Raw genomic sequence first — 21,577 nt, 5'->3', positions numbered from 1 at the left:
GGTTAGGCTCCAGAATTAAGTCCATCTTTAAGTTTTGCAGAACAGTCGATGTCTGAAAATATCAGCCTCTTGTGGGGCCATTCCATGTTCGTAAATATTGCCGAATAGGAAAGTAAAAAATTTCATCTGTTTAGGAAATGGTTCCAAAACCAGCATTGTGGAACCATCAGTGTCTGAAACGTGATGTATTGTGAAGTGTAAAGCGTTTTGTGGTGATACATGCTATAACGTGTCTAGACCATCCGTGTCCATTAAAATCTTAAGTTGTGATTAATAACATCTTCATATTCAAAGCATCAATCACTGTATCAGGTCTATAAATACAGGGAGTAAGTGCCTTGGAATTTTGTACTGCAGTGAATTAAATTATTTTTAGTTACCTTTGTAATTTAATTTGTAGAGTTCACGTAATTGTTGTTTGATTTAATTTTTAGTCAACATTATTGCCTTACTCTAAAGTTTAAATATATGCGCTGCATTTGGTTTTGTGTTTTGGATGAAAAATCACGTATGTTAATAGGTTTCTTAAAATCTGAAGTGTTTATGTGAGTTTCTGAGGCAGTTAAATTCATATACTGAATATACTACAGGTCTGAATGTTCTAAAATTTAGCTCGTATTTTGACATATCATTTCTAAGTCTTCTTGAATATTTTAAACATTAGAATTTTCTGTTTCGGAATTTAAACCATTATTGTGCGTAAGAAATTATAAGAATTGATCATTTTTCAGTTGAATGTTTAAAAAGAAAAGATTAGAAATTCTTGGTATCTTGTGTTTAAATTGTTATTATACTGATATTTGTTATAAGCACTTATATTTTTAAATGATCTTTGAATGCATATTAGACAGAACATTTTGAAGGTCAATGGGTCAATGTAAAGGTATTGTTTAAAAAAAACAGGACTCTTTAGATTTTGATTACACTTTGCCGGTATGTCATGGCATTCTTAGCAAGAGCTAAAAAAAGACGATTTTAAAACTTTGGGCTGAAGAGTTAGGGGAAAGGTTGAATCTGAGCTTAGGATAATGGATCTAAGACAGAGGTATATGAGTAACAAAGCCTACGAGGAGGAACTTTTAAAAAGTCTCTTGGAAAATATAACTTCAACGAGGCTTGAGAGGGAAAAGCGAAGCTGGACAGAATAAAAAAGAAGAGAGGCATAATAGAATTAGGAGAGAAAGAGAAGAGAGGCAGGATTGAAGTAGAAAAGAACAGGAAGAGATCCAGTGTATAATTAGAAGAGGAGAAGCAAGATAGAATTAAAAGAGAGGTAGTTCCGTTAAGGCTTTTCTTCTGCAAAGAACCCGTTGCAGACAGTGATTTTTTTTTTTTTTTTTTTGGTGTCACCAAGATCGCCAATGGTCATGGTTTTAGCAATATATGGGTAAATTTTGAAAGAAAACATGATGTAAATTTAGATGATTAAAGTCATATTTAGAGTTTTAAACATAATATTTAGTACATATTGTGATATTAAGAATTAAGTTAAATGAATATTAGCTGATTCAACCCATTAAGCATTATGTAAGTCAAATTTTACTTGTTAAACATTTTAACTAGGACAATTAAATTCAGTTAGAAGAAGAGCATGATATTAAGCATATGGAATTAAAAATTAGCTGGTTAAACATGGTATTTAATATAATTAAATTTAGGTTGTAGAAAAGCACGATGTGAAGCAAAGATTACCATAAAAAACTAAATTAAATGTTAAGATTATTATTGAAATATGTTTCTAATTAATTCCATTATTATAAAAAAGTTTAAAAAAACTTGTATGCTTATCTGTGCCATTAAGCAAATTGCTGGAGACGTCATCTTAAAAGGATATAATCTTTAACTGTGTTTAATAATGCCGTTATGTTTAACTTCGCGCCGAACTAGGTATTCGAGTACGTGATCAACGGCTAGACTTTCCTTGTGTAGATCACTTTTGTTTCCCTAACTTTACTTTCAGTGGCCGCCTGTTCGATTCTTTGGTTTGGGCTGGCTATGTGCATTAATTGCCCGACTAATGAAATTTGTGCAGTGATTAACAGTCTGAGGCATATAATACTTAGCCCTGCCAAAGAATGAATATGTCCGCCATTCATCAGTTATAACAGTTGCTCTCTTTGCCTTGTGCTTCTTAATAAGCGGTATTAGAATCTCTGCTGATGTGTTGTTTGATGTGATCATGTTCTCTATGAAGACCATATTCTTTCTGAGATGCACCACTGCAGACAAGCATCTGTCTCAGACAACTTCCTCAACTGAATGAAAATAATTACATCTATTCACTGTTATAAAATTTAGAAAAGAGCCTGGAAATCAGACAAAGTAATAGTGAATAAGTGAAGAAAAAATTACACGTGCAAAGGTCAACAATAAGTGTGATGCTACAACATACAGAATCATAAACGACAATGTAAGCAATCAAAAACAACAAAAGAGAAATGTTGCTACCTCTGAACATGTTTATCTGTTGGGTTACCAGGTTTATACTACTACTGCCATTGCTGGTGGTGTTTATATTTACTGGGTTCTTTGCTGAAGTGCTTTTGAATCAGAACAGAAGAAAAAGAATTCGAAATAACCTAAATGAAATTGCAGGCCGCAGTCGTTCGAAAAAATCTGGACACCAGACACTATTTACTTGGGAACCAGATTAATGAAAAATTAGTAGAAAAATAAAATGAAGGAGTCTTATGTTAGGAACCGATATGCCAGTATCAGAGCTTAAATTGCGCTGGAGCCTGGCTATGGCACTTGTCAGTTTCTGACGTAAATCGTAATTCTAGCTAACAAAGCTTCACTACTTCTTTTATGCAACTGAAACACAGTTTCAGCAGACAGATTTTATTTAAAAAAATAAATATACTATTAAAATTGATTATAACTTCCGAATTCATGCCTGTCTTCCGCTGGGGAAAACATTTTGACGGAGATTAAGAAAAGAAAAGCTCCCATCCTCATGTCAAAAAGGTTCTTCAGGTAGTGCAATAAATTTATGAAAGCGGGTAAAATGTTTTGTTCCCGAAAGTATTAATAGTGAGTACCTTCCACGTGCAGTGTTAGTGATCTCTCACTGCAGAGCTCCTGAAGATTTGAGCTATGTAACCAAACACGGGGGACAAAAATTCTCACTTACGCTAACTTTAAATTTGTTCTCGTGACTCTAACAATTCTCTCATGTTCTCTAACAATAAACTCTGTCATTGGATCAGATTCACGAAAATTTTTTTGGCTTGTCGTATTCTGCTTGACATCTAAAACTATAACTGACAGAGCATCATGGTCATAAAGCATTGGACTCTTTGTTTTGAAGCAACAATTCTCCATTAAAAATTTCCTTCCATACTCTCATATTATTTTTAGCATTTTCTCTATTTTCATAAGCAACATTTTAATCCTTTTACTTTTTTGTACTGGTGTGATGGAAAAAGAATAGTTTTTTCCCTCATTGAAATAGTACGTTATACTGTGTATTTAGGGTCTAAATTCAGCCAGAGGCCAGCTGAGCTATTTCTACGATTTGGTTTAAGTCCAGTAGGAGCCCCAAATAAGACGAGGTCTGATATTTTATTTAACTATTTATCATTAATTTAATAAATGTAATTTTTATTTATATCTTTATATTTATTGAATTTTAATTTAATTATTTTCCCCCTTTTTTCTGACGGCTCCGGCACTTCTGATTTTAGAAATTAAGCCCTGACCGGTATCGATATAAAAGAAACCGCAAAACTGTCAATACTAAAACTGAAAATGCGAAAAAATACAATGAAAGGAGTGAGGACAACAGGTATACAACCATAGAGGAAATTTTGCAACGTCAGCCTGAATAAATGTATAGATTTAAATAGTATTTTAATTGCTAGTGTAATTTAATCACTAGTAAGTGTATTGTGTTCTTACACTGGCTTCAAAGTAATTTAATTTTTAATCCCTGGTACTTGACCCATTTTTAGAGTAAATATTCATGTTTTCTGTTCATTTTTTATGCTGACAATATGTGACTCTAACAGTGGCAATTCTTGAGAAGCATTCTGGATTTCTCCATCAGAAATGTGTGTTCGCATTTAATGACTTCCCTATTCTCATACGGAAAAACGCCAGCCCTTCCGGCTAGCACGAAGTTGGCAAACACATTTGACTTAAGTGAAACTTATAGGAGGCTTTTTTGGATTGCACCCCTGCTGCGTATTTGTTTCTTGTATTGCAACAAAAGAATGAATATTTGCTTGAAAAATGTTGTTGGAGTAAGAAGCATCTTGCATCACGGAAGTCTTTGACTTTCCCTTGTGTAAAAATATTGCTGTAACATTGTTTTTATATCTAATTTGAACCTTGTTATAACCTAGAAATCACGTGTTAAGTTCTAAAATAAATCTAAAAAGACAACATGTGTTAATGTCTTCTATCCCAGCATTTCTGCGACGTTACAGTTCCATTATTTTACAAGTGCAATGTTCCTTGATTTTTCTTAACGTATGCAAACAGTATTTTCTTTCTCATGCTAACTCTCACTCCTTGTTGTATGTTTCGCTGATGACTTAATGTATACAAGATAACTAAAAATTATCTGACAAAATTAAAAATACAGGTAGAAAAGACCCAAACAAGCAGATTTTCTAATTGAAAGTGTCTCCATATTACATGTTGAGGAAGTATATGGCACTGTTAGAAACAGTAAACAAAAGTGGTCTGCTGGTATAAGTTGTAATTTCCCAAGTGAATTTTGAAAGATATGAATTGCTAAACAAATACAGAGCTCAGAAACATGCTCAAAGCTTTTAGATGTAGTTTTCTTTATACTTTACAGCTGCTCAAAATTTACCATCTTTAAATATAGTATGTTAGGATAAAGCACATGAATTTTTAGCTGATATTGTTTCATCACTTTAATATAAATACACTGGTGAACAATTACTAAAGACGGATCATAAACAGTTACAGTGTCTCACAAAAGTGATGGGACACTTGTGCTTTACAAAAAGAAACTGTAATAAAATAAATTAAAAAACATGTAAAAAATTTTTGTGGGTGTGTTTCATACTTAAATTTAGTAACAATTATTACATAACATACATTTTCTCAAAACATTAAAATAGTAATTTAATAAAAATACAATTGTTTGGAACGGAGCAAAAAAATGGCTTACATAAGTAATGGGACACCATTAGATACTACTACGTATTACAATAAAAATTTTTTTTTGGGTTTTTATTTTTACTCAAAAGCAATTGGCAATAATTTATAAAATCGTCTGCAGTCTTTCTCTCCAGTTTGTTTTGGAATTTGTTTTTTAGCTCTGTGCAGCCATGAATGCTAAACGAAAACAAATTTTACCTGAAATTCGAAAATTAGTTATTAATTTGCATATTGAGCGTGGAAAATCTATTAGAGAAACTTCTGAAACAGTTAACATGAGTCATGCAACAGTTTTCAATATCATTAAACAATATAAAAAGAATCATATGTAGATAAAAGAAGACCTGGCCGACCATCAAAGCTATCCAATGGAATAAAGCAAATTATTGTTCAAAATATTAAAAAAAATCCAAGAATGAGTGCTCCTAAAGTTGCTGCTGATTTACAAGCATTATATGGAGTAATTGTTAATCCTGAGACTATTAGAAGAGTAATTCGATCTGCTGGATATCACGGTAGAGCAGCCAGGAAAAATTCTTCGTAAGTGAAAAGAATAGAAAACTCAGACTGGCTTTCGCAAAATCTAACATAAATAAGAACTCTGATTACTGGAATGAAGTTATATTTGCTGACGAGAGTAAATTTAATATATTTGGTTCTGACGGTAGAATCTTGATGTATAGAAAACCCAGGAAAGAATTTCGCAAACAGAACTTGGTGCCAACAGTAAAACATGGTGGAGGAGAAGTTATGGTATGGGGGTGTATGTCGTCCGCTGGAGTTGGTAATCTTGTTTTTATTGACAGTATAATGGATTAGTACAAGTATATTGACATTTTAAATCAAAATTTCAAAAATCAAATCAAAAATCAGCATGAAAATTGAACCTTCATAACGATTTTAAATTCTACCAGGACAATGACCCCAAGCACACTGCTTTGAACTTTTGACTCTGGCTGCTGTATAACTGTCCTGAAATAATAAAAACACCACCACAAACTCCAGACTTAAATCCCATAGAGAATATTTGGCAAGAATTGGAATCAAGAATTCGCAAACACACCATTTTTTCAAAACAACAATTAAAATCATTACTTCAAGCAAAATGGGGTAAAATCACTCCAGAAATCACAAAAAAATTAGTCGAATCCATCCCAAGAAGATTAAATCATGTTTTAAAAGTAAAAGGAAATCCAACAAAATATTAAAACATTTTAAGAAGTAAAATTTTTGGATAAATATTTGATGGAAAAGTAAGTGTCCCATCACTTATGTAAGCCTTTTTTTTGCTCTGTTCTAAGCTATTGTATTTTTATTAAATTACCATTTTTATATTTTGTGAAAATGTATGTTATGTAATAATTGTTACTAAATTTATGTATGAAACACACCCACAAAAAATTTTTACACTTTTTTTTTTAAAATTTATTTTACTAGTTTCCTTTCGTAAAGCACAAGTGTCCCCTCACTTTTGTGAGACACTGTATATAGCATGTTAAAATGTAAGTGTGTTTGGATGCTAAGTGAAATAAAATAATGCCAAAATACTAGGGCATAACAATAATGATAATTTACTGTGATCTGAAATCTAGAAGGCTCTGAAAAGTGTTCAAGGGACAAAATGGTCATGTTGAACTGAATACGTAAAAGTGAAAAAACTGCTATTTCCATCCACAGGCATTCTGGTCCAAGACGTTAATTCAGGATATGGTCACTAATAACGGAGGGCGATGTCAGATTCCCCATATTGTGTCTACTTTGCACAACATTATCTAACAGCTGTTGGGGTAATTTATCCGTTCTTCTGTCAGTGCACTGATGAGGGTGTCCTTGTTTACTGGAGGACATTATCAATCAGCAGTATTGAAAATGTTTGGACCTCTGCATAGCATCTCAAACATAATCAGTGGGATTCAAATCTGGAAAATGTGCTGGCTATACAAGGCGTTGAATATCATGGCTCTATAGATACTCCTGGACAGCAAATGTTCGATGACGTGTTTCATTGTCGTCCATGAAAACAATTTTATCACCGATAGCACCACGGAACATGCAAACATAAAGCAGCAGATCATTAATGTATCGTTGGTCGGTCACAGTCCTGCAACGACATGTAAGGGTATGTGGCCATTGATCATTCAACTCGTCCATACCATAATACTGCATCTTGGATATCGACCCTTTCCTGGATATTTTCTGGACGATAAGCAGTACCTCTCTCACACCATATCAGCTGGTGTTTATAATCCAGTAACAGTCTGAGCTTACTCTCGTCTAAGAATAGTATACAAGTTCTATTGGATTCAATTATGATGCTCATGATATCATTGCAAATGGGCAGTATATTACTATCCGGATAATGGAATACATACAACAGGACAGCGGGAGCATAGTCCTCTTTGATGCAAATGTCTGGCTACAGGTTTTCGAGAGATTTGCTTGGCAGTAGCAGCAAGTAACTGATTTGATACCTCAGTAGTTGTGCTGCACCAATTCCTTTTTGTGGATAGCACTTTGTGGATAGCTTTTGCACGTGTCGTAATGCAAACATGATTCCCCATGACGTCTGCCACGCATACCATTTGTTTGAAATGATTTCCATAGCCTTTTTGTGGCACCAATTCCTTTTTGTGGATAGCACTATGTACCTAGCTTCTGCACGTGTCGTAATGCAAACATGATTCCCTGTAACGTCTGCCACACATTCCATTTGTTTGAAATGATTTCCAAAGCCTTGACACAACACTGTAGCTGACACCCAACACCCTAGCATCATCTGCTATTTTTCGCCCTTTTTCAATCTTGCCAATAATATGGCCACACCTAAAATCATCTAATTGATGTCTGGAAGACTTACTGAAACTTGCAAGTTTGTTAATTTATTCTTTCCCGTTTTATTTTGCCTTTGAACAAAGGTCAATATGTGTCAAATTGTTTATCTCTTTTATCAGTGCATCATTTGAAAAACACCTTTGAGCATCCAAAATTTGCATACACACAACACATCTTACTGTATCTCGCACTTATCCTAATTTGCACATTTTCCTGCCTTCCATTTTGTAGTTGCTATTGCTGTCATCCATCCTTTGCAATTGTCCACCATTGTATTATGGTATATAAAGTCATAAAACTAGAAGCAATGCTTTTTAACATTTTATTTTTTGACATATGTTTGAAAATACTATATAATTATTTCATAATTTTTTAATTCAATTTTAAATGAAATTTAAAAGGTAATCAAATACATTGCTTCCTGTACAGGTTCATATTATCAAAGTGGTGGTTCAATGATCAGAGCTTACTATCAAGTCAAATTTTCAAATCAATCCTTGGTCAATAATAAAATTTAATTAATAATCGACATCTAATGATCTCGCACATCTCTTCTCTGCAAAATCTAGCATCAATCTCTGCCAACCCACACAATAGCACCCTCTTGCGGTAAGCGGGTTCATCCATATATTTCGCCACATTTCAAAAAAAGAAGGAAAAAATGTAATTTCTTACACAAAAACACTTACATATTGTCCAAAATATAACATTAGATTGCATGTTAAACATTTCGCAGAACACCATACAAAATATTATTTTCACAATATTTTAAAAAATATATTATACTATTTATGTATTTCTTCACATATAGTAAACACTACACAATTTGATTACATTTTTATTTTGCGAATATGCTCAACTAATATGAAATTTTATTTCGATTTTCACTCATTTTTAGCAGTTATTTCTCCAAATTAGGTTCTCCCATGACATATATATATATAGGTTGTTTAAAATTAGTTTATAAAAAAAAAAAATACCAGTAATTTTTTTAAGATGAAATAAGATTTAAACTTACATATTTTTGCATAATGTTAAATTTATACTTTTATTACTATATCTGTAAATTATTAGTTCTGATGTCTTATAGGTAGACCAGTTAATTATTTATTAGATAATTAAAAATTCTTCCGACAAGCTTAGAGTTATATTTTGCACACAAATGAACTTCTGTGAAATGGAAACTCAAACTTATCAACTTCTTCTTAAAGCCAACTTATGTTGCTATAAAAATTACTTATAAAGAATGTGCTGATGTTTAGAATTTCTTATACGGAAATTCAACATGTTACCATTTTGCCATTTTATTTATATTCTTAGCATTTCATTTTCAAAGTTGATTTTCTTAATAATAACAGTATTATAATTAGCAGAAGCTTAAGAACAGATATTATATAATTCTCATTAAAAGTTATAAGTTGTCACTGAAAACAGGATACAAAAAATTACCAAGAGTAAAAATCTAAATTTTCACTTCATTTTATTATATATTTATGGCGACAGCATTGTTTTCGGTTAATATCCAGAATTATTAATTCAGAAGTCAATTGTTTGGCGTGTTATTGTGTCCTAATATCCAGAATTATATCCACACAAAATAAAATCTGGAAGAAGAATGAAAAGAATCTAACAGCAGCACTTATTACCTATTCCCAAGTGCATTTATTATGTATGCACAAGTATTCCAAATGAATGAAAGATAAACCTTTTAATACATCTCCAATGCACGCTCCTTAAAGACATGTTTTCAGACTGCTGCTATTCAGCAAAGCATTATATCTTTAATTTATTCAATCAGGTCTAATTAAAATGTTGTGAAACGCATTTTTTTCAGTTAAAAAATATTTACTACATTTATCTAGTATTGTATAAATACTACATTTATCTAGTATTGTATAAATACAACTCTTTGCATGTAAATTTTATTCTTTTTCAGTCAATTTAAGTTTCATACAGGAGTAGTTTTCTTTCTCTTCTAAAGTTTAATCTGACAGTCACTGTATTAAATACTATTTGGAAAGTGCTTCACCTCTAGCTAAGATATATTGCTCTAAAAATATAACCATCTTACCCTTTAATGAAAAATAAGGGTGGTTTTGTTTTAAGGCCTGGAGATTGTGCTTTGTTACACATAATCAGCCTACATTTATAAAGTTTTTGTCATTTTGCATACAGATACTATCTCCAGTTTTGTAATTCAAAGACATGCCTAAATAAATTATTTTTGTAATTCCAGTTCTGTTAGTTAGATGAAGCAACTGGCAGTTAAGTTTTAAACAGAGTTAGTCTGCAATTAAATTTCAGTAATTCTTAATTTTTTAATGTGTTTAAACATTTATATTGTTTCATTATGCTTTAAAATAAATCTTTTCCTTCTCTGAATTTTCAACTTCAAACAAGAGGGGAGTTCTTAATGTGAAACTACATAGTTCATTCTGGAAAATATACAATTAAAATGGCAATAAGCACAAAATAAGTATTACACAGATTAACTATTATACATTCAAATTTAATATTCAGAGTAAAATCAAGTTTACACCCAGGTTCCTTATCTACATATCATAAGCATCAGTACATGACAAAAATAAGATACTAAATCAAAATACTTGAAAGAAGTTGTTCTCAAGAGAATTGTGCAATCAGATAATATTCCAAAGCTTTGCAAAATATAGTGTCAACTCAGTACACAGACCAGCAATGTACAGAATATGCAAATACAATAAAATTACAATTCATTAATAAATAAATACTTAAAAATTAAGCATAACAGACAATGAAAATACATTTTAGATAACCTTCAGGATTATTTGGTAACCTTTTACTACTCTTTCAGAACATTATGGCTTCACAAAGTATTTAACCCCCACAGTTATCAATATTTATTCACTGCAAGGCAGAATTGCCTAATTTTAATATGTACTCTTATATGTTTAATAAGATAAACGCCTTAACTGTATCAAAGTCATTTTAAAATTCAAATTATTTTTTCAAAAAACTGATAATTTTAAATACAAATTCAGATTTTAAAATCAAATTATATATTAGAAATTATGTACTATTATATACTAGTATATTTAGCTCACGTATTCCTCAGAAAAAGAAGGGGGGAAAACAGCATAAAGAAACATTTTTGACTTAAAATTCATAAAATGATGAATCTCTGTAAAATATAACAACATAAAAAGATGGATTTATATAACATCTCAAAAAATATCTTTAAAATATTTTTAATTTAAAGATACTATTTCCAATCAAATTCTTTAAAGTGAAGCTCCTAATTAATTAGATTCAAACCACAATAATTTCTAAATTTAAGGGAAAAAAGAAAAAAATAAGATTTTGGCTAGACTACTCCTTTTTTTTAAAAACAAAGGTTAACTGATCAAACAGAAATATTTAGAAAGAAAATACTGGCCACTTCTTCCTTTAATAGCTCAAAAATTTATATTGGTTCTTAATGCATTTTTCTATCAACCGTGAACATTGGTGGAGATCTTGCAAAACTTGTGCCAATTAGTTGACAGTAACTGGAAAGAACAGATCACTCTTAATTCAATAAAATAATCAACAGATACGATTTGCAGATATAGCATACAAAAAAACTTGAATAAATATAAGCTCAAACTAGTGTTAACCATTCTGGAGAAAGTTTTTGAAGAATAAATCACTTTTTATTCAGTTAACTAATTAACGGATGAACTGGTTTCTGGTTTAGTAATCTATGTTAATATATAAAAGCATGTGAACATTTCATGAGTATATTGTGACACAACACTTATCCACTATTGCCATTAAATCGCACTGTTTAGCGACAATTTTTGTTTGTCGAACACGGTTGATGGAGGAAAATATGTTGCATTTTTAGATTTATTACAAATTATAAATGATAACAGGGAAAAGAGGATTAATCATAAAACTAACCACTTCAGATCAAAATTTTCTAAAAAAGTAATCCCATACACAAATTCTACTTGCCACATAGCTTCAAAGTTGGCATACGATTTTAACAAAATTATAAATACAAAACTTGCATAATTCATACTTCAAAGTAATATGGACAGTGAAAACTGTTTAGGAATAACTGCATATCATACATAATACAAGCTTAAAAAAATAGTCAATAGAAGTCAGAAATGCTGTTATATCATGATTGAGATTACTTTCTTTTGCTTAAAAAAGTCACACAAACTATACAAAGTGTGTTATTCATAATATATCATTAACTATTTGCATGGAGAGAAACATAATGTTGATTGAATTCCAACACCTATCAAAACTTGACAGTTAATAAAACATTGAAATAATTACCTTTAATATAAAATTCTTAAAAAATTCTACATAATGTATAAAGATGTTTTCAAAGCTGCCACTATACAGCACAATTTATTAATCATATATAAATTTATATTATATATGATTATTAAACATTATCACACTAGATGAAACTCTGCCACGATACATTTGTTACCCATTTAAGTTACTGAAGAGTGATGCATTGAAGCTTTTTTAAAACTGTAGCCTCATCACAATGATTGCTTACGAGGCATACTTTTGTACCATTTTTATGCAATTTAGGATGCTTTAGCAAGATTAAAAAATTTCAGAAGAAAAATTAAAAAAAAAAAGTACTCATTAACACCAACAAAATGACTAAGAATATTCTCATCATTGACCTATTACATAGCATCACAAAATCATCAATTTACAAGATTACACCTAGATTCTCAGTAATGTTGTGTTTAGGTTACATTTACTATAACGTTAAATAATATTCACACACTTGAGTTATCAGAAAAAAAAAAAAGAAAGTGCTTGAAACATAAAATTGTTAATGACTTATGATTACCTATGAGATTTAATACATTTTCTTACAGAACTTTTTTTTTTGGGGGGGGGCCTCCACACAAGCAATACAGCTTGAGAATGGTTTTGAGCATTATTACTTAAGACTACGTTAATTATATTTCTCAATGTTAGTCAAAAATGTTTTATGGATGCTACAAAAAAAAAAAAAAGGCCAAAAGAAATTCAAAAATTTTCCTAATACTTTGATGTATACCTCGAAAAGTTTAGTTCATGATAGTTTGTAGATTTAGTACACACCACCATAAAGAGAAAAAGTCAAGTGAAATAATTGTACTTGTCTTTAAAAACAATATATATATATAAAAAAAAAACTAGATCAGTTTGAAAAATAAAATGCATTTCATTAGAGAGTACATCAAACAATTTAGTTATTAATGATAATGTAAATATGTTTCCAAATAACTTTTTACTTTTTTTTACAAAAGGGCATAAAAATTAAATATAAAGTCTGAGATTGTTAGTTAAATTAAAAACTTATTGGTCCCTTTAGAAGCAGCTTAGACATAATCCAACACCAAAAGGGTGATATCGCCCAAATGAAAAGTACAGAAAACTGAAAAAATGGAAAGCTTTTTCTTTTTTGGTAATGCTTTTTGGATATTCATTCATCAATCTTCATATAGCTATCATACATTACCAATAACTGCTGGTATTCAAATATACACTACATGCACAATGAAAAATCATTCTAACAGAGCACAAAAAAGCTGCTTTCACGTTTTCAAATCCAGGCTTACTAGAAAGAAACTTTCAGATGCTCTCCTTTGTTAAAGTTGTTTAGAAACTGTTTATGCTTTGAAGGGCAATATCATTTTAAAACAGTAATGATGATATACACTCAAATCCAAAATAGAGATATATAATTTGCTTCAATTTTATGGAGATTTTGCAAGTTCGTTACACAACCAATCCAAACCTTCATACAGACCATCTCCTTGTGTCGCACAAGTAGCCTGAATGTACCACTAAAAACAAAAATAAGAAAATTAATTTCAAAACTGTAGCTTTAAATTTTTCTGAACTAAACAAACTAGGATTTTCCTTTAATGAAAAATTGTATTCTACAAACTATAAAATCTTTAGCATTATATGAAAACAATTCTACATTGAGATTATTCATAAAGAACTTCTCAACGCAACTACTTATCAATTAGCCAACCTTACAGAAGCATCTATAATAAACAGGATTAAAATTTTTCATAAGAAACTCAATATTACTTTCAATGCAAACTACAACAGATTTACTAATCTTTATGCGATTCCCAAATTCCATAAAACACCATTAAAATTTAGATTTATAGCTAATGGAACTAATAATTACAAGAAAAATATAGACTATTATTTTTCAATTCAACTTAATAAAATCTGTAAATTTATTTTTAATGATTGTAACACTAATCATAACTATTGCTGGATCATTCATTATAGCACTCCTGTCATTAATACCATTCATACCATTAACATCCAAAACATTAACTGCTATGATTTTGAAAACTTATATACCTCACTTCCTCTAGAAGAAATCTATACCAGTCTACTTGATCTACCAATACTTTTCCCTAATATACTCAATATCATGACTCTTGACAAATGGAAAACCTACCCTAAAATGCACACTTTTTCATAACTACATCAAGTTTCAAAATCAACTTTTTAAACAAGTCAGAGGATTGCCAATGGGCTTACATTCCAGCACCTCGATCTGTAATATCTTTTTATTTGTCAAAGAATTTAACTTCCAAAAAAATCTACAACCACAAGAGTTAAATTACTACAAACACACCTACAGATATATTGATGACCTTATTACAATTAATAATTTTGGTAAAATTGAACACTCCGAGATTTATCCGAATTGTCTTACACTTAATAAAACTAATAATTCACAAAATAGCATAGACTTTCTAGATCTTCAAATCATTAACTACAAAAAATTTTACTTTTTGACAAAACAAGAAACTTCAATTTCAATACTAACAAATTAATAAATTGGAACTCCAACATATCAAAAAAAGTAATTAACAATACTATAATTAATCATATACAACGAATTAAAACTATATGCACAGATACAATAGATTTACAACGCGAAATTTTGATCCTTATCAAAATTCTCAAAAATAATCTAATTCCCTTTCAATTTATCAACCATTGCCTTAAAAGAGCAGGCGTTAAATACTCACTCTAAATCATTTAACTGATAGGGATATGATAATTTATTCCTAAACCTGAGAAGGCGGTATAAGTTGGATGACTGTCAGTTGAAAGATTTGTATATAGTGTAATTACTCAATTGTATATATTGTAAAAAGCTAATTGTCTTCAGACATATACTGTTACTAAAAAAATGGGCCTATTTCCTGCCTTTAGACTGTCCATTAGCTCTTGGACAGCGAAAATGCCTTTTTCCTTTCTTAAATTCTTAATCATTGCGACACGACAATTAGCCAGAAATTAACTAATTTCCATTCACTAGTATTTTCAAAAAATCTTAACAGATGGTCTCTCTCAGATAAGAACTCCACAAAATACATCCCTCAAGAATTCCAAGTCCCACCCACTACCATAAATTACTTCACCCAAGTCTTACCGACTGATATTATTCAAAGCCCCTACTGCCGCTAAGAATTTTCGGACACCCTACACTTCTGAGTCAGACACGAAGAGAACACTTTGCCAACTCCCCCACTAGAAAGAATGTAAGTTACTTAATACCTTTCTGGCCTTTATATCTTCATGTACATTCTCTGATCTTATTTATATTACTATTATTTTTATATTATTTTTATATTTTCTTTGATTTGTTTTTACAAAGTTTGCATTATTTATCTTTTTTATAATCTTCTATGTTTATTTCAACTTTACTTTGAATTCGATTTCATAATGACAACTTCCAATGTTTAATTTCTTTAAATAATATAATATAGTACTCAAATGCGTAACGATGAAAGTGTCGGGGACGGTTACTCGAGTTTTACAGGATTTCTCTACAGTAATTGATTTTTACTCCAAATTGAATTGACTAAAATGCTTCATGAGAATAAGTTCTTTGAGTATCAGCATTAGTTCATAATTCCTACTATTCGCGGAAATACTTGGCCTGACTAGAATTGCCGGTTTGGCTTTAACTTATAACTTGAGTAAAGACGAAACACTTTCGTATTTACGTATTTTTATCAATTATTGTTCATTGAACGGGAGTTGGTTTGTTCCCCTTGAAAAGTCAACTAATTTCCGATCAATGACAATGATTACATGTTTTAATTTTTCCTTTTACAACTGAAATATTATTCTTTGAGATGATTTAACTCCAGTCCCCGTTAAAACATTATTAACATTTTGCTTTCAAATTACTTCAAAACATCTTTCAAAATATAACTTACCAGTATGGATGCACACTTTTAAAATAATTCTACTTTAATTAAACTTAGGAGATAATATAATCAATTAATCAATACTGTTTAGGAAATAAATTATTATTAACTAACTTTGCAGCAATTGCGCAAGTAATAATAACTAGTATTCGCACTAAATGGATTTAAGATCATACAACATTTGATATGTCTGTATATATATATATATATATATAAGTATATATGTTAATAAGTTTTATAATTTAATTTAATAGTAGCCTGTTAATTCCTCTTTTTTAATTTGGTTATTTTCTCTTTATTCTATAAAAATTAATAACTTCTTTGGATTGTGTCATTTCTAGATCTTGCATGGCTTGCATAACACTATGACATAGCTGATTCGGTATCTAAACTCAAAGTTTTAAGAACTGATTCCTCTTGGCGATCTTCCATATTGGATAAATGCCCACTTAGCTTGAACTACTGTGCTGCTTGGATGCTATTTCACTTGTTTTCTTCCTATCACAATAGCATTAAAAATGTAAATGTTCTCGAAATAGGCATGATTAGAATGACAAGAGAACTGTGGCCAAAAATGCAAATTTAAATAAAAATGGAAATTAATCCACCTTGACTGCTCAGTTTCCTATGGATTAGCATTTTATGCAATCAAAATTCTTCTTCAATATGGATCTATGATCTGTCCTCTCTATATAATGCACAATCAGCACTTCTAAATTTGTTTTCATTACATATATATGTAAGAAATATAAAGAATATGTAAAAGATTAAATTAGCAACTTAAATTTTCCTTCTCAATTCTAAAAATAGTAACCTCTCTCTGCACTGCGTCATTTTGAGAAAAATCTATGTCATATGACTCTTACGAAATTCAGGTGGTGTAAATTGAACTAAAGGAGCCAATAATAATTTTACAGCAATACTAACTATCCAATCAAAATGCTTTGAGAACCAAAACTAACTCAGTTTGACTTTATGGTTACCTTTATGCTAGCACCCAAATGAATTTTTTAAAACAGTGTCTGCATTGTGTATAAGTAATGTAATGGCACCATTACATTAGGAGACAGCAATGAAGCTTACTTACATGAGCTACATATTATAATTACATATGCTTCTATTTAACACTTTTTTGTATGTATGCAAGCATTTAAGAACATACAAGCTTGTATGTTAGGATTTAGGAGAGTTCCTTCCCCCTCTCAAGTCCAAACAAATCAGTTTCCTTTCAGAAATTTATTCTTCAAAGCATATTCTAACTGGTGATAATTCAATGCTATTTTTAATCAGTTATTGATAAAAGTTCAATTAATGCATGTGCTTAAGAAAGGTGGATATTTAGAAGCAGTAAAAAATTAGCTGTAACAGAGATTTCTGTTTAACCATGATTAAGTCTAATACTTAATTGCATTTTTAAAAATTTTTCCCTTTAACATTTGCAAACTTTAGCAAATGCAAAAACACAATATGAGCATATAATAATACACAAAATGTGCACTGAATGAAATGAGTACCCGCAAATTAAATATAGTACCCATATTCCATAAATTAATGTACAGTCAAAAGTCGTTAATCCGGACTGGTTGGGACATCGGCGATTATAGATGATCAGTTCAAATCTGGTAAGATGGCATGCAGAAATTCTAAAATTAAAAATATGAAACCGTAAGTTATGAAATAAAGAACAATTATGATCTAAAGGGTATCAAAATTTACAAAAAAAAAAAAGCTTAATATTTATTTGTTTACTTTATTAAACATTTCTTTCAATGTAAGTTGTTTAAGTTGCTTCGTTTTATGTGATAATACTTTCTCTTTAATTCTATAAACAGACATAATTTCTTGTTCAGTTACAAAGTTCCGCTGTTCAAGTCCCGTAACTGCTGTGCCGAGAATACCGACTAACTTGTCAATCGAAACTTTTTCGTTTTCACTAACCTCTCTGTCACCTTCTTCATGTCTTTATCCATTTTTTGCAGCAATTCCACTTTTTGTTTGATGGACATCGAAACATACTTTTGTTTTGTAGATCCTTTGGGAGCTCCAGCATCGGAAATTCTATTTGACATAATCGAAAGTTCAAGTTTACTTTTATAAAATTGCTCTTACAGTCTGAAAAAAGTAATAAGCCGGATCCAGTTTGAAGATTATAGAACAATGCAATCATCAGCTTTAACTGAAATACGCAATTAGATAATTTTAGCTTATACCGTCCGTTATACATTAAACGTGCACACGAAAACGTATTCTGCACTTGAGCACACACATATGCGCAGTCATAAAGGTCTTACGCGCACGCGTAAACGCGGCGCATGCGCAGAAAGTTTTTAGCTTTGAGGTCCGGATTATAGATCATTCCAGATTATGGGTGTCCGAATTAACGACTTTTGACTGTATTATCTAAAAAGCAAAATTATAAATGATTAATAAATATGCACATTATTTTAAATCATTCAATTATACAACTTAAAGTTTAATTTGAAAGAAAAAAATCTTATGCCACATTAAATGATACCTCCTCAGGGAATACCTTTATTAGGCAGCTCAGAATAACAATCTTATGGCTTATAAAAAGGCAACACTTCTTAGGCCTAGTAATAATTAAAAAAATGGTAATGTTCAGAAAATAAATCGAGAACTGATCAGCTAAAAAAAAATTAAGAAATGAATTTCTTTGAAAGAACTCACAAACAAATTAAGGTTGTTTACATTTTTGGTAGAAAATTTCACAACATAAATTCTGGCAAGTTGAAAAGCGAAGAATATTGATAGAATTCGGCTGAATCAAACATTACAGGGCTTTACTGATATTCTGCTGAGACAACATTTCCCATACCTCATAACATCCAAATGCATCCAACCGACTTTTAAAATTTCAATACTAATTAATGAACAATCCACTCAGAATAGCGTAGTATATTACTGCTGCTCAAACTACATCTTAAAAGAAAGTTTTTTAAAAAATAATTCGATCTCTCCACACAAATGACACTTGATTATCTTTTTTTAATATATTCTTAATCTTACCTTGTCCTTCATTCATTTTCATTTTAATCACTATCACATACAATAATGCAATATAAAATAATAACAATAATACTCATATGTAGTTTCGTAAGAAAATTTTTAAAGAATCCTTATCCTTATTCTTCATATTATTCTTTTATCGCATGTTATTGTTAAAGTCCCCTGCAGCACTTTCACATATTTTAAGCCGTTTGTCACACCATTTCATGAATGTTAACTCCTCTACAGGAGACTACATAAATCTAATAGCAGAGATGAACGAGATTTTGGAACTGCTGAACCAATATCCAACACAGAAGCCCTTCTTTTTGCAGTTTTTAACACTGCACCTCCTAATGACTTGTTAACATGAAGTTTCATGTTGTGACTATTTTCACATACTCATTTGTCCACGCAAAATAACTCTTTCTTGAAAAAAAAATTATATGGCAGCCACCTCATTACTTGATAAATTAAAGATTGTTAACGTTATATTCGAAAAAAAAAAGTTTTAAAATAAACTATGTGAATTTGAAAACCTTGTGAAAAATAATACAATAGCATGTGGCGACAGCAAAAAAACGAACATAGTGCTAATATACAATGACATAGAAATGTTTAAGAACATGCAGCTGGTGCTAACATCATATCACGTGACGAGGTATTAGAACATGTAGCCAGATTTTGTCAACATATCTCAGTTGATTGGAGATTCAATCTCGGGAGCTGCTATAACAAAGAGTACCAATATTTTTGCAATGTTCTTTTCTTCATTTTTGCTTATTAACTAGCAAAACCTGCTGAATACCAGAATTTTAATTTTCCCATTCTTTTATCAATGCTTTCTAATATGACTCACATATAAAAAATAATGAATTTTATGCCATACTGGGTTGGAGGGGGGGGGGAGTTTTAAACTTATAACTAGAACAATATTTCAAAGAACTTAAAATAAAAAAAAAATTTAAAAAAAAACCCTTTTATTCAAACAGATAGCACATAATTGATTCATAAAAATGCTAGGATGCAAGCAACAAAATTCTTACCCTTCTGTTCCTTAGGGAATTTAGGCCTAATTTTTCAGTAAGTTCTGAAGCTGACATTGCATTTGGTAAATCTTGTTTGTTAGCAAAAATAAGTAAGACAGCTTCAGACAGTTCATCTTCTTTTAACTAAAAATAAATAATTAAATAAAACAACTGAAGTTTAAATGACTGAATTAACTAAGTTACATTAGAGATAAAATAATAAAAGTAAAATTATACAATATATAATTTTACTAATATATAAATATATAATTTTACTAATAAAAGTAAAATTATACAAGTTCATTAAAGTATAAATTATATACAAATACAAATTCATTAAAGTATAAATTGTACAAGAAATAATTCAATAACTAATAAAACTCATTAAAGTATAAATTATATAAGTAATAATTCAACAACTAATAAAACTCATTAAAGTATAAATTATATAAGTAATAATTCAACAACTAATAAAACTCATTAAAGTATAAATTATACAAGTAATAATTCAAACATGTAATACCATATTTTTTGCAGGTAATCGATTTTAATAACTTAACATCCTTCTTAACTTTCATTTAAAAATGAAACAACAGTTGAATATGACTATTACTTTAAAATTATGAAATATAAACATGCAATTAATTCTACAGCAGACATCTGATATCTTAAATTTGTCTTATTTAGCTAACTGGCAATCATATCAAAACTTTAACACAGATGCTTAATGAAAGATTTTATTAAAATGGACTGTGTGCTCTTAAAAAATCATATGTGTCACTTTGTTTTGTTTTCTAAAATGAATGGAAAGCATTTTGCCGATGATGCTGAGGTAAAGGGGAAAAAAATGATGGATTCACTGCCAAGTATCACAAAAGATGAATTTAAATAATGTTTTGAAAAGTGGAATAAAAGATTAGACAATGTGTTAGTGCAAGTAGCGAGTACTTTAAAAGCGACTGAAGGTTTGTGCTTAAAATCTAAATAAATTAGTTAAAAAAAGTAAGTTTGGTTTCTTTTAGGTACTCCCTTGTATATGTTATATGGACCACAAGGAAAAGAAAACTCAGATTTCGAATGAAATGGTGGCACAACACAGAATAAGAAATCTGAACTGGAAACAAAATTTAATTAAACACAAAGTTTGTTCAATGCACATTCCATTTTTGTCACTCACATTCAATGTAAATTATAGAATGTTCAACAATATTGCAACTGGTTTCTTAGAATTTCTGGAATTCAGAATTCTAAGAATTTCAACACAACCTATGTTTGTGTTCAAGAGAATGCATTTGCCTTCTCCATATATGCAATTTATCGGGTATTCCCTAAATA

The 21,577-nt window shown here is 30.3% G+C and overlaps 1 protein-coding gene across 1 annotated transcript in view; it reads right to left on the bottom strand.

Moving 5' to 3' along the window:
* Nucleotides 1-10,456: 10,456 nt before the first annotated feature.
* LOC118191913 (ADP-ribosylation factor 4) overlaps nucleotides 10,457-21,577 on the bottom strand; it is a 29,889-nt gene continuing 18,768 nt past the window's right edge. The window contains exons 5-6 of the mRNA XM_035362776.2: nucleotides 20,261-20,386; nucleotides 10,457-13,799 (exon numbers count right to left, since the gene is read on the bottom strand). Of these exons, the coding sequence (XP_035218667.1) occupies nucleotides 13,710-13,799; nucleotides 20,261-20,386 (216 nt within the window). The 3' untranslated portion in view covers nucleotides 10,457-13,709. The remainder of the gene's footprint in view (nucleotides 13,800-20,260; nucleotides 20,387-21,577) is intronic.

Source organism: Stegodyphus dumicola, chromosome 3 (genome assembly GCF_044657685.1).
Source record: "Stegodyphus dumicola isolate Sdum_Otavi_A_Nest chromosome 3, ASM4465768v1".
In the NCBI taxonomy this organism is placed as follows: Eukaryota; Metazoa; Arthropoda; class Arachnida; order Araneae; family Eresidae; genus Stegodyphus; species Stegodyphus dumicola.
The sequence above is the reverse complement of the archived record's forward strand: the minus strand, read 5'-3'. Positions and strand labels throughout refer to the sequence as shown.